General features: G+C 38.2%; 1 protein-coding gene across 1 annotated transcript in view; it reads right to left on the bottom strand.

The window, feature by feature from the left end:
* Window positions 1-13322, bottom strand: part of TRHDE (thyrotropin releasing hormone degrading enzyme) — a gene marked incomplete at both ends in the record, with an annotated part of 255621 nt that extends 242299 nt beyond the window's left edge. Inside the window, 3 exon segments of the mRNA XM_083365939.1 lie at window positions 3106-3379; window positions 12481-13289; window positions 13293-13322. Of these exon segments, the coding sequence (XP_083222065.1) occupies window positions 3106-3379; window positions 12481-13289; window positions 13293-13322 (1113 nt within the window).
* Window positions 13323-16081: the final 2759 nt, after the last annotated feature.

Below are 16081 nucleotides of genomic sequence, written 5' to 3'. Positions count from 1 at the left end.
TAGGAGCCAGAAATATCTGTAGGAAATGCAATTATCCACATATCTTTTGAAGAAAGAGACCAGGTAAAATACAGTAAGGTCACCAAATGAGGTTGCTGCACTATAACCACTAAATATACTCTCAACTGATAATTCATTCTTCAAGTCAATGCAATGAACAAAGTCAGTAAATTATACAGCTCTGAAGTCATGTATCAAAATGTTGCAGTCAGTTACTTTTCAAACAGAAAAACAGTAAACAGAATTGTGATTTGGTTTTAGGGAGCTTCAGATGAAAGCTAAGTAATATAATTCAAAAACTGCAGTGTACCTTTCTGAAAATTATGTCAGGGAAACAATTCCTACTTTCACAATATTTGCTGTGAAGAGAGGGAAAATACATATTATACTTTTGCAATCAGTTGATTTTAAGATAACTATCAGTGGGCTGATCTTTAGTCAAACAAACAGATTAAACCTGAAATTGAAACATTGTTACTAGCAGATCCCACTGAACAAAATGAAATAAAAGTTATGCAATATATCTGCAGAAGTCTCTCCAACTTGCTTTGAAGTACAATTTACACTACCAAAATCACAGGACAAGATAGTGTGTATGCCATTGCATAAAAACAAATGGGTATTTTTCCCAGGAGCATGTAATATTACAGTTGAAATCTCTGTCCAGGTCAGTCATATAGTCCCAATCTAATTTAACCTGTTTGCTGCAAATATATGGTATATGAACCCTTGCATGTGCAAACTTGAACTCCCTAGATGAGATGTGACATAACCAATGTAAAAATTAAGAGTATGCAGGAAACAGAAAATCTGTTTTGTTTTGAAACTAAAATACAGTATCAGAAGTTCTGCCAAACAATTTCAATTGTTTGACTGTTGTAGAGTTTAGGTAAAATCAAAACTAAATGGGTCCCTTAGTAGCTTCCACTGAGGCTTATTCCAATGGCCCAACCACTTTTTCTCCACACCTTCTCAGTGCCTCCTCTTCCCTACTTCCCTTCAGCTGCCTTCCAGATATCCCAGCACAGCATATTCCTCAGACTATCTACATTACTCATGTGGAACACAGACCAAGCCCTTTGAGTTTTCTTAATCTCTGAAATAAATGGAGAACATACTGTGGAATATAGCCAACACTCCTTTGTACCCATGCAGGAGAGAAGGCGCTAGAATGAGCAAGGGGTGGACAGGTCAGCCAGTGAAATATGTTGTGCTATAAGACTAGTGGTGGCAATGGAGGGAAAAGGTAAAGGATGATGTTGGGAAGATTTGGAAATGGAGCACATGAATTAATGTCCACATCAAGACATTAATAGTGGCTGAGAGGACATTGGATAGATGGGAAAAATCAGTGAAGTATGCTGTTCTCAGTGCATGGACTAAATAAGTGCTTTGATTCGGTACAGATCACATGAAAACAGCTGTATAATGCACATAATTGTCTGTACACAGAATAGTTTACATTTCCTGTAAAAATGTAAACAGATGAAAAAACCCTCTGATTTAGTCTTTTATTTGTAATTTTATTACCACCACAAATTATTTGGAGTAAACAAAAGAACATTTTTCCCATTTAACTTTCAACAGGGATGTGAATTGGCAGGAAGTTTTGTTTTAAATCATCTATTTAGCTGGCAGGATTGCCTGTATATATTTTTAGTTTATTACATAGTTACATATATGATATTTTTACACAAAAGAAAACTGACATCAGTAGACTTTCATTAATATATCGTGTGTAGCTTTCTGCCAATACTATAAACCACAAGTGAATATCTCCTTCAGCTGGAATACCAAGTGAAAGCTATGATGAAAAAATTAAATGGGTGAGGTACAATATAAATGTAAATGAAATACTTCCCCACAAACATGTATATGCTGCTAACATACATTATAAAACCTACTCATCAATGATGTAAAAATATGGCTGAAAATCAGGAATCTTGTATTCTTTACTAAGCATATTTCTATAGACATAATAGAATGGACCCATAGAAATATTTGGTGAGAAAAGTATTACAAATCTCATCCTGGGATAGAAATGTTAATTATGTTAATAGTAGAACGTTTGAAGGTAATAATTGCAACAGAAAATAAATTTAGGTGGTCAATTCTAGCAATAGTTAATATCTTTTTGAGACAACTATGTTGATGCTTCTTTTTCACAATCAGCTTCAAATATTAAAGCCCTTTATTCAGAAAATAGAATGGCTTAATTAGAAGACCACAAAGCATTTGATGACTCCGGATTGCTTTACATAATTTATAGTTAATTCCACTGTTAATCTTAAGAAAAAATATTAGCCTTAAGTAGGCTGATATTTGAATTCCAAACTCTAGCAATGTATAATTCAAGCACTGTCAGAAATATCTTTAAAATCACTGTTTACAGTGATACCTTGATACTCAACAGCTTTGAAACTCATTGAATTTGATGCAGAAAATTTGTCCCGGTACTTGTCAGTTGTTTGGTACTCGATGCACAAATTAAAACTTGTTGACTCATCACATTAGTCCTTATGGGGAAAAATTGTTTGATACTTAGCATTTTTGCTGTTCATCACACCTTCCAGAACCAATTAACGATGAGTACCAAGGTACCACTGTACTTGAAAAAAAGGGAAAAAACCATTTATTACTAACTAAACATCCATGAGAAAACCTGCTTTTGAAAGATGGCATACAAAATTTGAAAATAAAGTAAGCAAAGAAGGATGCAGTTCAATACCTAAGATCTTAATAAGAACAGTTCCTTTCACTAATTTTTGTAGATGATGCTAGCTGCCGAGAACTGCCAGATTTCCACAGGTTATAAATTAAATAAATAAATGCAAATAAATAAAATAATCTATGTATATTAAAAGCTGCAAAAAGTCCTTAAAGATGATTCAACAGCCCAATCCTATATTTTATTTACTGACTCTGAAAGATTAAGCAAGTATTCCAGGCTATCGGTATAAGGTGCTAATTGGATGTTTATAAATTAAAAGAAATGGTCATTAGCCAAAGAGACATTGCTGAATAACTAAACAGTTTTATCTGAACATATCCTGTTCATTCCCAAAATGTTTCCCAATGAAATTAGGTAGACTAAGCAATACTTACTAGAACACCATTGTTTGTGGTAGTCTCACGATATGTAAAATTGCAAACAGCCCAAGCTAAGTAATATGTGGACATGAGTGGAGTCTGTGCAAAGTGATCCGTAACCCATCCATCTTCTTCAGAAACAGAAGTTTCCACTGGCATATTGGATAAAGATAAATAAGTTGCTTGATGTTTGATGCTGATTTTAAATGTGGCCTTGTAGATGGGCTCATCAAAGCAAGGAAAGGCTTTTCTGGCATGTGTAGGTGAAAACTGTGTAACTGCAAGAAACCTAGAAGGAAAAAAAATGTTTTTATTCAGAATTGGATGCAAAAAAAAGTAACATATTACAATGCAAAAGAGGGCCAGTTTGGACTTAGTGGTTAAGGAACTAGGCTAGAAACCAGAAGCCTGTAAATTCTATTCCTGCTTTAAATCGGCTGAGTGATGTTGGGCCAGTCACTCACACTCTCTCTGCCCACAATATCAGACTTGAGTGATAATCGGTCAATTTCTGCAAGTCAACTCCCAATGGAGCAACACTTGGTTGATTGAAAAAAGGATCAACTTGCAGGAAATTTGCAATAAAAAAAGAGCAACAGCAAAGTCATTGTGAAGCTTTGTCAACATTTTTTCCCCTTTGGATTAAAGTTATTTGGTTTTGAATGACCTTTCATTGTGTATAACTAGAATTATTATAGCCATATCTGTATTTATAGGGTTTTTTTTAATAAAAAACATGTTTTCTTGAATTTGAGAAAGTGTTTGAAAGAGCAATAATATGCAACATAAAACCAAAATTACATTTAACACTAGAGAAAATATTTATCTGATAATTCTATCAATATGGTTTTTAAAAGCCCTTGGGGTAACTTACAAAATGCTGCAACCTATAGCAGAATTTTAGACAGGAATAAATTCAGGAAAAATAAAAGCAAGTTAACTATAGTTTACAATTATATTAATGATAGAATTACGTTTGGGGAATTCTGTAGGAAAATAATAATGCACCCTGATTTCATACTGCTGAGCTTGTAAGCCGCCCTGAGTCTTCGGAGAAGGGTGGGATATAAATGGAATTAAAATAAAATAAATAAATAAAATAATGCTCTATAGTTGCTTTCTCATCTAAGAATACTTGATGCCTTCAATTCAGTGTTGACTTCTGACAACTGTCTGAACAAGTGCCTGCAGTTTACCTGGCAAGATTTCATTAATGGTTTGCCATTGCACTGCTTCTTAGAACTGTGTATGTGTGATTGGCCCAAGGTCACCCAGTTGGCTTTGTGGTTAAAGGCAGGACTAGAACTCATGGTCTCCTGCTTTCTAGCCTGATTCTGTAACCACTATGCCAAACTGGTTCTCATAAGAATACTTTGGAAACTGATGTTTTTACAAGCAAAGTTTCAGTAATATTACCAATTTAAGGTATTTGCTAGATGCCAATCTTGCCCCATCAGTAATAATTCCCTGATATTTTACTATGTGTAGCATTTATCAAATAGAAATATTAAGAAAAACTTTGTCAAATATATATATATATATTGCCTTAATTCAAAGAACATTATGTACAATAAATTTGGGCTACCTTTTCCCTCTTTATTTGCCCATTAAAAAAAGGACTAAAAACCTCTACTTTTGGTTTTGAATATATTGCAATTCCAAATTACAAAACAAACCAGAAACAAGGATTGCTTTCAGTGCCAGGATTGCTAACTAAACATCAACTTCCCATCGTCCTGTGTGCTCCCACAGGGAGGGCCTTCTCAGGGTTCCGCCGGTTAAGGAATGCCGGCGAGTTATTCCCAGGGGAAGGGCGTTCTCTGTGGCTGCGCCGGCCCTATGGAACCAACTGCCCACGGAACTTAGGATTGCCTCCGACCTTCATTCATTTCGCCCGGACCTGAAAACCTGGCTCTTCGAGCTGTCTGGCCCAGACTGAGGGGTTTTTAATTTTTAATTGGATTTTAGACTTAATTTTTAGGGCTTAAATTTAATTACTGTTTTAACTGATTTTAACTTTTGTATTTTATGTTTTAATTGCCTTGTAAACCGCCCTGAGTCCTATGGGAATAGGGCGGTATATAAACTCAATAAATAATAATAATTAAAAAAAAATAAAGCAGGTTGGTTGTAATGGGATATTGCAAATTAGTCAGTCAAATCAGTCAGCATTGGAAATAAAAATAATCTCATTTTCAAGCCTGCAGAGAGAAAGAGAAAAGGAACATGGAATCCCATGGCCATACTATAGCATTTTGTTTGTACTTGGCTTTATCTAATTCCAGTGGAAAAATACATGTTTAATGATGGAAGGGTGGTGAATGTTTAAAAATCTTTGGAAATTAATCCCCATTCTATATGTTGACATGCCCACACATTTATTATTCATATTGTATCAACAGCTAAGACTCTGACTGCTTGTTTTACTTAGTTGAAGGATTTTAAACCTCCATTTTATTTCTGTATAATTTTTGTATTTCTTTTTCATCCAGGAAGAAAAAACTCTGTATAAAAGAGCTACAAAGCTGGGACTTCCGGTGGCTCCGCGGCGACGGAGGGAGCCTTCCCGGGCTGCCCGCGGCTCAGCTGGTGTTTTTTCGCCCGAAACAGCGCCGATCAGCTGTTCGGGCGAATCTGAAGCCCCCTCCTCGGGAGAAGAGGAGGAGGTGAGCCCCCAGGTGGGGGTTGAGTTCTCCGGGGCCGCCTGAGCTTGGAGCTTGGGCGGCTGAAGGATTGAACTCCCCCGTAGCCTGGGCTGCTCCCAGCTGGCTAGCGTCTCTGCTCCGGACTTCATGGAGCAGAGCCAGGCGTCTGCGACCATCCCTGCTTGAAGGAGAGACTATGAAAGGGAAAGAGCAGGCAGAGCAGTACAAGAGGGAAAGATGAAGAGATGAAGAAGATTTTATTTTACTCTCAAGCTTGATGGACTTTGCTTAAAACTTAAAGTGAAAGTGCGTCACAATTGTAAGTAAAAGATGGCGGCTAAACCTCCCCCTAGAACTTTTCGGAGTGCTGGAAATTCTCCGGTGCAACAACAATCATTGCTGCAGGCGTTGCATTCTCCTGATGTATTGACATCGAAGGATCTTGAAAAACATACCCAGTTAATTTTGGAGTCAATGGGTGTTAAATTTCTACAGATGGAGGAGAAATTGGAGAAATTGGAGCAGAGAATGGAAGAAAGGATGGAACAGAAACTTAGAGAAATGAAGGTAGACATTTTGTCCTCAGTGCAAAAAGTTGCTAAATGTGTGGAGGTGCTGGATGATCAAGTGCAAGATTTGATTCAAAAGAATGCTTTATTAGAAGCAAAAGTATTGGAAATTGAAGATTTAAAAGACAAAATCGACAGTGAACAGAGCTTGGCTCAATTTTACCAGATGCAGTTTGCTGTGAGAATTAGAGGCCTAAAAGAGAATATTAAGGAAGATTTAAAGCAGCTGGTTTCTGAGGCTTTTGAGGGAGTATTGAACCATCCAGCATCTGAATTAAAACAAGGTATGGACAAAGTGTTTCGTGTGAATTCGTGGATTGCTAAACAGAGAAAGTTGCCTAGAGATGTGGTGGTTTATTTTGTAAAAAGGGAAATTAGAGATGAAGTTATACAAGCTGCCTACGATACCAAAGTTGTGATTGCTGGTCAACAAGTTTTGGTTCTAAAAGAAATTCCTCCAAAGATTTTAAAGAGAAGGAAGGATTTTATATTTCTTGTGCAAGAGCTCAAGCAAAGAGATATAAGGTTCAGATGGGAGATCCCAGCTGGGTTGAGCTTCATGTATGATGGCAAAAGGTACTGTTTGAGTAATGTGAAGCAAGCGCATGATTTTTATAATAATGTCTTGAAAGTAACCCCATCAACACTTCTGGAAGCTGCAGAGGGATCTGGAGAAGGAGAACATCAAGAGGATGAAGATGCACAGATAGACGAGAAGGGTACAGGAGGAGTTCAAGCTGCAACTCTTTTGGATGATCTTAGAGAACAGAGGGTGACGCGTGCTGCCTTAAAACGCTCAAAAAAGGAAAAAAAATAAGATCAGTAGAAATCTATGGAACTTCCACAAAATATTTATAGTTAAGTGGTAGTTGTGTTTTTTTTTTTAAAAAAAAAAAAAAGTTTTGGGATGCTATGTATGGTAATAGATTTTTTTTTTTTTAATTTGGAATTAATGGACAACTTACTACAGAGGAAGAGGAAGAAAGTTTTGTGGGTTAATGTGGGTTAATTTGTGTAAGAACTATTTATTAATGTGCAAATGAGAATATGTTAAGGTAATAGTGAATTGTGGAAGAATATAGATGGGAATGATGCTAGTTTTCTTTTATTTTAGTTTTTTATATATATTTAGTATTATTAAGGATTGGTTTACTATATACAAGCTAGAGAGTGATGGATTTTAGAGTTTATAATTGTTAGTATATGATTGTTTATGATTGCCTTTTAGATATATACCTTGTATTTTGCTCTGGGAAGTCGGGGGGGGGGGAGGGGGGAGGAGGGGAAGTGGAGGGGGGGAGGTAGGGGAGGGAGGAGGGGGAGGGGGAGGGGGGGAGATAGGGGGGAGGTAGGGAGGGGAGGAGGGAGGGGGAAGGTGGGTTTTTTTTTAAAGGAAAATTGTATTTTATAAAACTTTTCAATAAAAAAAAAAAAAAAAAAAAAAAAAAAGAGCTACAAAGCTGGTGGAAGTTTTGAAATTTTGATCGATTTCTTTTAACCATACAATTGCATGAGACTTAGGCAAAACATGATTTTAATTTATATTGGTGTATATGTCTGACAATATTTTCTATAGTCTTCAGAGACCAAATATTACTACTATTTTTCAAATAAATGAACATAACTTTGACAAATGAAACGGCTCTATTAAAACAACACTTTTAAAAGTTTGATCATTTCTACAATATTTATATTTCTGTAATCATTTCACTGAAAATTCAAGACATGTTCTAAATTATTAGATGTTTAAATAAATACTAAGTCCCACTTGTTTTCTTATTAATGCCTCTTCGTGTTCCCAGACTACTTTTTTTTAAAAAAAAAATCAAGTTTCTTGTATTTTAACTGAGTAATATTTATTTAGTATTTAGTTCTTCAATTTGGCATAATCTCAAAACCCTCATTAAAAAGAATTATTAAAATTCCTACAAAAAGCTAAATCATTACGCTGACTTTAAAAATTCATTGTGATAAATTGAAACATACATGATAGTTGAAAATATATATTCTAAAAATGATTAATGATATAATTATTTCAAATTAAAACATGTCAAAGCTTACCCACCAGGTTTGTGACAACTAGTGGTTCTGTGTAATTCCAAACTGCTGAGGCCAGAATATCTGGAGCAAAATTAATTGCAGAACTAAATTTTCAGTCAGAGTGGATGAACTGATGTGTGCATTCTTTAGATTCACAATAAGTATCAGAAGGACCAAATTGAAAAGTTGCTTTTTAAAAATTATTTATAGATGATGTTGACCTGGTGATAATTTCTGCCTCATGAAAGATTTGCAAATGCCATTCTTAGCCCTCAAATACTAAATTATATGTGTGAGAGATCAATCATATCTTTGTATTAACTTCACCAAGCATAAATAATTATGTTCTAACACATTGTGCTCTATGTGCTGAATATAAATGAAATGCAGTAAAAGCTTATTTCTATATTCTGATATTTGTTGAAAGTAAAGATGACTTAGAGGATTAAAATGTATTCATAGCTAGTGGGCCTTGTGGGGAACTTAATAACATGGTGGTTTTAATATATTAGAAAGCATATCTTGACTTTCAAGTCATTTATTAGATCAATGCAAATAGAAGTCTGTGATCCTGCATATGCTTTGCTTAAACTTCAGAATTTACACACATATTAGCTGATAACAGGATTAAATCCCAAATGTATAATTATGGGGATGAAATACTTACAGGATGGCTTTCTTAAATGCAGATGACAGTAATTTGTACCTATTTTAATTCTACCTTTTCTATTAAAAAGGCAGACATGTTTCCCAAAACATCCTACTAGGAATTAGTTTTGAAAAGTAACAAAGCTGTTAGGATTGAAACAATTGTTTTATTCTAAATATATACAAAATCAGATACCCAGTTCATTTTTAGGACAATCTGTATATGATATCCCTTAAAATAGCTTTAGGTCAATGAACAATGTATATATAGTACAATGTATAATATAGTACAATGACAACTAAAATCACTTTTATTGTAGTATTTTGATTTTACTTTAGACCATCAAAGATTAAATATTTTAGAAATATGGTATTTGCTGATAGTCAAGAGATTTGCCCTGTCTTCCTTTATCCTTCCTTCAAGGTTGACTCAGCCTTCCATCCTTCCGAGGTAGGTAAAATGAGGACCCAGATTGTTGGGGGCAATTAAGCTGACTTTGTAATAATGCCACTTAGCGGGGGTGTGAAAGCCCTAATAAGCAGGCATATACCTAGAATGAAGGCTACTGCTAAGCTTGTAAGCCGCCCTGAGTCTTCGGAGAAGGGCGGGATATAAATGGAATTAAAATAAAAAAAATCTATCTTTATCACTTTTATGTAAAATTTAGGATTACAAAACTGTTGGATCAAATGAACAGATAAAGGAAATATATGTCTGCTAAAGTTAATTAAATATAAACAAGTCAAAGGATATACCTGCTTGGGAGCCATTATTTATCATTAGGCTATTGTGCAAAGAATGTTGACTGATATTTGAATGATGATTACTAATTTTCTTAACTGCTACATAATCCCATGAAAACTCTGAAATCATTTAAATTACAGGTCATCCTGTTTCCAACTGTTATAGGGTTGCCAAACTTTCAGGCATATTTTTTCCACAGAAATGTATTCTAGATCATGATTGCCAAATAAAGTTCTGATATTTCAAAAAGAAAACATTAAACAATCCAATGAGGTCTATAGTTCAAAAATACTTTACTTCTCTCTCAGAAATGTACAAAGTGCTTGATCCTCTCAATGTGAGATTAAGTATTGATCTGTTGACTTAAATAGAGCTGGACCAATTTACAGCAATTTAAAATTTTGTTTTGTGAAATCCTTTGATAACAGAACAATTCTATAGCAGCAGAAGAAAATGCCACAGTATCCATTGAAGATTATTTGTAGATAAATGGGTACAAAACTGCAACATAAATGTATAATCAGTAAACAACTATGTGAATAGATAATATATCAAAAACTATTGGTATTATTTCTTCTATGTGTGCATACACTTACATTTCTTTGTAATTATTATATTATTGCATGTGCATTGATTACTTATAATTTTGCTACAGCCTTTCAATTACTTCTTTGCACTTGCCATTTGTTTTTAATGTTTTATTGTAATTTCTTGTTTTCATAGTTGTAGCTTCCAGAGTCCACATCCACAGAGTTTGGTAGCAAACAAGTTTAATAAATTATTATTATATAGCTTAGAAAGGAAATTTGCCTCAAATTATATTTCTCTGTGGAGATACATTAGAAAGCATATTGTAACTATAACATCTTTTATTAAAGCAATGAAAATTGAAGTCTGTGATCCTGCATATACTTGCTGCATGAAGTGTAGTGATAATATCCTTTCAACGGATCCTTATGCTGAAAAATCATTTCACACATTTTGAGGAAAGTTATATATACAGAATGTTGGCATAATTAAGGTGAAGGCATTCTCACTTTTTGGATGGCAATGATTTAAGTAAACTAGTTGCTCAAGAGAAACTCTCAAATTATGAGGTGTACAGAATAAAATTAAGGTTGGATTTTCAATGATGTTCAGTATGAAAATAAATTCATTCTATATTTCTGATAACAAAGTTATTTTAAATTTAGGTTCTGCTTGCTTTAAGTTAAAGCTTTCTTTAAGGAATTAGGGCTGGGCTTTGATCTTTGATCTGCTGAACAAAAAACCTAAACCTGTTCTTAACAGACCTGGTCTATAATGTGGTTGAAAAGGGAAGTGAACTATTTAAGAGTGATCTCTTCTTACTGTAGCATTAGTGGTCTAAAATCATAACAAGGAAAGGAGTGATTTACTCTATTTGAAATTCTACTTCTGAAGCTTCCCCTTCATTGTTTCTGCTCTCCCAGCAAATCCATGTTTACTATCAAGCTGGTCTAAACCACCACCCCTAACTGTAAAATATTTACACAAACTTGTTCTAAAATTCTCAACAGGTTTACTAAAGTCCTTTGCAGCCCAATCAAATGTACAACAAAATATTTCCTCAATATTCTGTAGATGGTACTCTAAATCCTTCTCAGTAAGAGAAGCTTCTTTAAATTCTATAAAACTAAGTTCCTTTTATCTCAATATTTATGCTTGTTGATGTAAACAAATGCATATGGAACAATGCCAAGTTAAAAAGAATTGACTGATTTCTCTTACAGCAACAGTAACCAATTTGCAGCCTTCAGATACTTTTTATTGGCATTCTATCAGTGAGCTGAAAAACCAAAACATTGGGAAGACACCAGGTTGCCTATCCCATCTTGGACCTTATGTTGAGTTGTAGGAAATAGTAGCTAGTCAAATACAGCTCTTACAGATTTGAATAACACTTGCAAATGATTCTGTTAACATCCCAGGGTCAAGTACTGTTACAAGCTATGAGTAGTAAAATCCATTTTCCTACCAAGGACACAGTTGAGGGAAAAAACTAATGAAGTACAATGAATTGTTCCCCTTTTTCCTAGGGTTGCCACACAGGATTCCGATAGGTTTGCCTTTTTGTGAAATGAAACCAAGAATAAATGCAGGGAGACCCCATTGTGCAGATATAGGTATAGCAGAATAAAATTACATTGCTATTAGTAATGTTATAGTAAGAAAAGATCTCTTAACTGCATTTCAGAATTAAAGAAAGAAGTGCTGTTCTAACATATTCAGCCTTAAAATACTCTATATTTGCATTATTCTTCTTCTTTTATCTGGTTCTCTTTGAACAGGAAAGTTGATAAACACTTTAAGCCAGTAAATAAGCTGCAAGTGGAAGGACAGTTAAATTCCAAATTTAATTGATCAGATCCTGACTAAGTAAAATCTGAACTTTGCTGGAGGTACAGCATGGAGTTTAAGTAAGGTCAAATGGAAACTTCTGCAGAAGTTTAATTCAAATAGATTTAACTCCATTTCTGACACTTCAGGAGATGTATTAAACAGGCTTATAAAATCTTTTATGTTCTATGATAAAATGTTAAATTAAAAAATAAAGTTTTGGGCTGTTGGGGAGTTAAACTTTTGGTCAACATGAGTATGTATTAAGAGAAATGGTAACCTTACCCAGGAATTTTCAGGAAGAACTCGTCATTCTGACTTTGCACAATAAAGAAAGGAAAGAGGATAAAGAAAGGGCAAGCATGGAAAGGAGATCGATACCTACCTTCTTTCCCCGTAGAGGACGTAAGAGCTGCGGAAAAATCCCAATAGCTCGTTCTCGATCGGAGCGTTGTAGAGGATCTTGAGGTTGTAACTTCTCTGTTCCTCTAAGCTCCGATTGAGGACTATCACAAAGACCTGGGTCTGTGGATAAAGGAAGAAGCTGGAGACGTTCAAGGCACCGGCCAGCCGGTCCTCAGCCACGCGGACTGCTTCGATGTGCACGCGGTGGGCGTGGAGAACGATGTAACGGGTGGCGTTGAGACACTCGACTTGCACGTTGACCTCGCCGCTGAAGGTGAAGTTCTCCATGAAGACGCTCAGCATCAGGTTGTAGTGGAGGGGGCGCAGGTGTCCGGGAAGGCGCAGCTGGGTCCAGAGCTGCTGCTCCCGCCGCCTCGGCCACTCCTCTTCCACCCCTTCCCCTCTAGCAGCTTCCAGCGCCACTGTCTCTTCCCCTGCACTTCCAGCGGTTTCCCCGGCGCTTTTCTGATTCAAGCGGGCACTTCCTGCTGGGGCTGCGGCGGCAGCCGCCGCCGGGACACTCCGGTTGCCCGCCCTGCCTCCTGGGCCGTCAGATGCGGTGCCGCTGCTGCACTCCTCGATGCGCACGCTGAGCAGCACTGCGATCATGGTGACCACCAGCAGGGCCAAGATGGAGATGGCGAAGCCCATCACCAGGCGCTTGTGCACCGTTATATGTCGCTCGGTGGTGCGGGGTCGAGCGGCCCCCGCGTCTGCCCACTGGCCCGAGAGCCCCCTGCCGCCGTTCCTCAGAGCAGCCTCCTCCTCGACCATCCTGGGTACGAAGGATCAGCTCTTCTGACGCTTCTCGGCCAGGAACATCAAAGTAGCGCCACCCTTGGCTCCTCCCGCAGGGTTGCCACCGTCCCCTGCCGGGGCCAGGAGCGCATGGGAGACCGCCGAGCGGAACCGGGAGCGGCGGGAAAGACGGGGGAAGCAGCCAGCAGAGCAGAAGCCCCCCGCTTCTCTTCTCGCCGCCTCGCCGCCTCTTTCTGCCGCAGCCGCTGCGGGTGTCACTTTGCGAGGAACCCTTCGCGCTCCCTAGGAGCAGCCCCGGCGGCCGAAGGAAAGCTCCCCGCCCGGTGTGGGAGGAAGGCGGGAGGAGGAGCCGCGGAGAACGGCTGGGGGCAGCGAGGGCTTCAGGCGCCGGGCGTTCTCTTCTAGACGGACTGTGAGCCGTTTCCCGGTCAGGGCTGGAAGGAGCGGGTCCAGCGCAAAGAGCCAAGAGCTCCGCTTGGCCGCGTCCTCGCTCTCCACAGGCTACTTATGCGCTCCCTCAAACTCGCCGCGCCACAAACTCTCCTCCCACTCAGCCCCTCTCGACTTAAAGGGTCCGCGGTTTGCTTCGCCGGCGCCCATTTTCGCCTCGACGGCTCAGGCGCTCCCAAGGGAAAGAAGAGCCCGAGGAGGCGAAAGGGATCTTGGCGAGGAGGAGGAGGAAGACGAACCAGGAGCTGACTTTTCAGTTCCGCGCAGCTTCGGCTTGTGTTGCGCCGGCAGGCACCGTCGTGCACCCTTCGGCGGAGGCTCTGTAAGCGGAGAGTCTGTAACCTGCGCGTCTCTGTGAGCGCGCGAAGCTTGACTGGGCTGCCTGGGCACGTCACGAGTTCGGAGTCCGTGGCTTGGAAACAACCCCCGGACTCCTGAAGGGAACTCGTCGACAGAAGAAGTCGGAGCAGGTCGGTCGTGGCCGCCGAACCTGAATGGCACAACTACATTATTCTGAAAAGGTCTGGCTGAGAGACTTGGGAAAGTCCCAGGAGGCAGAGCAAGGAGGGACAGGTTAGGGAGGGTAGACCGAAATCGGCGCGCGACCGGCCAGCTGGCGTTCAGCTCCTCTCGCACACTACAGAAGATAGATAGGCGCGCACACACATCGTGCAGCAACCACCAATAAGGTCTATGGAACTATCCGTGGCACTGACTCTTTTTGAGCGGGCGGGGAGGGGGGGTGACACGTACCACGGTTTACTTGAAAATGCGTTTGTCGGAAGAGGTGCAGAGGGCGAGCAAGGCTTGACGCTGGTGGGACAAACCTTGAGCGAGTGCCACATCATAAATTTGCTCCGTCGCGAGATCCCCCCCCCTTTACACACACACACAGACACACACACACACAAATGTTCAGTATGCATTCACAGGCATGCATGTTCAGCATGCATCTACATGCATGCACATATGTTCAGCATGCATACACATGCATGCATGTTATCCTTCTATTATCTATCTGTCTGTCTGTCTGTCTGTCTATCCTGAACATGTATACATTATAAGTTAAATCTATAGGCTCTGTTCAAAGCAATGCCTTTACCCAGGAATTGAATCTTTCCTATGGTCTCTGAGTATTTGTTCACAAGTTTTGTCCTGAATAATCAATATAATGCAATAAGAAATTAGCTCCCATCCTAAGAGGTGAAGAATACTTCCTTTTTTTACCTTTTAACATGTGAATGTGCTCTTCAGTGCAAACTGACTCAGAAGCAGGCATGCCATGGAGTGTAACTCTGCCAATATCTTTATGCTGCCAGAAATACAATTTGCACTGAGTCAGAATATATATCTTATTAATAAAAGTACTTTTCTTGCTATTTAGAGATATTAGAATGGGCAAAGTTAAACCTGAATAGAATATATTATTACTCAAATATCACCCTAATCCATAACATACCATATTTACCATATTTGGTCAACAAAACATATTAGCAATGTGGTTTATAAACCCAACTTCATGCTTAGCACCTGGGTAAATGGATATTAAAGTCAACTCACCAAAGCTTAAAAGAAACAATAGTTTAATATGTTGCGTGAACCAACCAAGACATCTGAAGCTTGCCAGACAAGTATCTTAATAATAGTAACAATATTCCTCAATTGACAGGTATGTTCCTGATTCTCATGGTAGTTTGTTTTCAGTGAGCACTTCAAGATTAACATGGAGAACAATCTTGCATATCCTGCTGGAACTCATAAGTGATATCCCAAGTCTATTGTCTTTAATGCTATTTGTAAATGAATAAGCAGGATGTAAAATAAATATTCATTGCAATCAGTACATCCAGCATTGGAGTCCCCAATTATAAAAGGTTAATAACAAAGAACAATATTTAAGGGAACTAGTACTATACCAATGAAATTTTGATGGTAAAAGGGCAACCAAATTACTTCATAGCCCATTATTCTTTTCGTAAGTATTAGACCTCTTGAACTGGTTATTTAATTTATATGCAGGAGCTAGCTAAGTGTTTTTAAAGGTGAAAGTGAAGTCTTCAAATTGACCTGTCAGATATGTTTTTAGTCAGATAACTTTAACTGAGCAGCTGTCTATGAAATGTGTAAGCAATTCACTACAGCAGCCCCTACAAATCTGAAATTATGACAAAGATAATTTGTATCACAAAGTACTTGTGATTCTAGAGAAATTCATACAGTAGTTCCCTATTAAGCAATCAATGCAGAATCAACCTTTTATAATAAATGTACTTTTATTGTGATGGGAAGGAGCTTACATAGTAAATGCCAGTGGTCAGTTATTTTGGTCTAATAATGTGCCTTTAGCTGGATTGAAAAAATGTTTACAAAAG

The sequence above is a fragment of the Vipera ursinii genome (genome assembly GCF_947247035.1).
Source record: "Vipera ursinii genome assembly, chromosome: 6".
NCBI lineage: Eukaryota > Metazoa > Chordata > Lepidosauria > Squamata > Viperidae > Vipera > Vipera ursinii.
The sequence above is the reverse complement of the archived record's forward strand: the minus strand, read 5'-3'. Positions and strand labels throughout refer to the sequence as shown.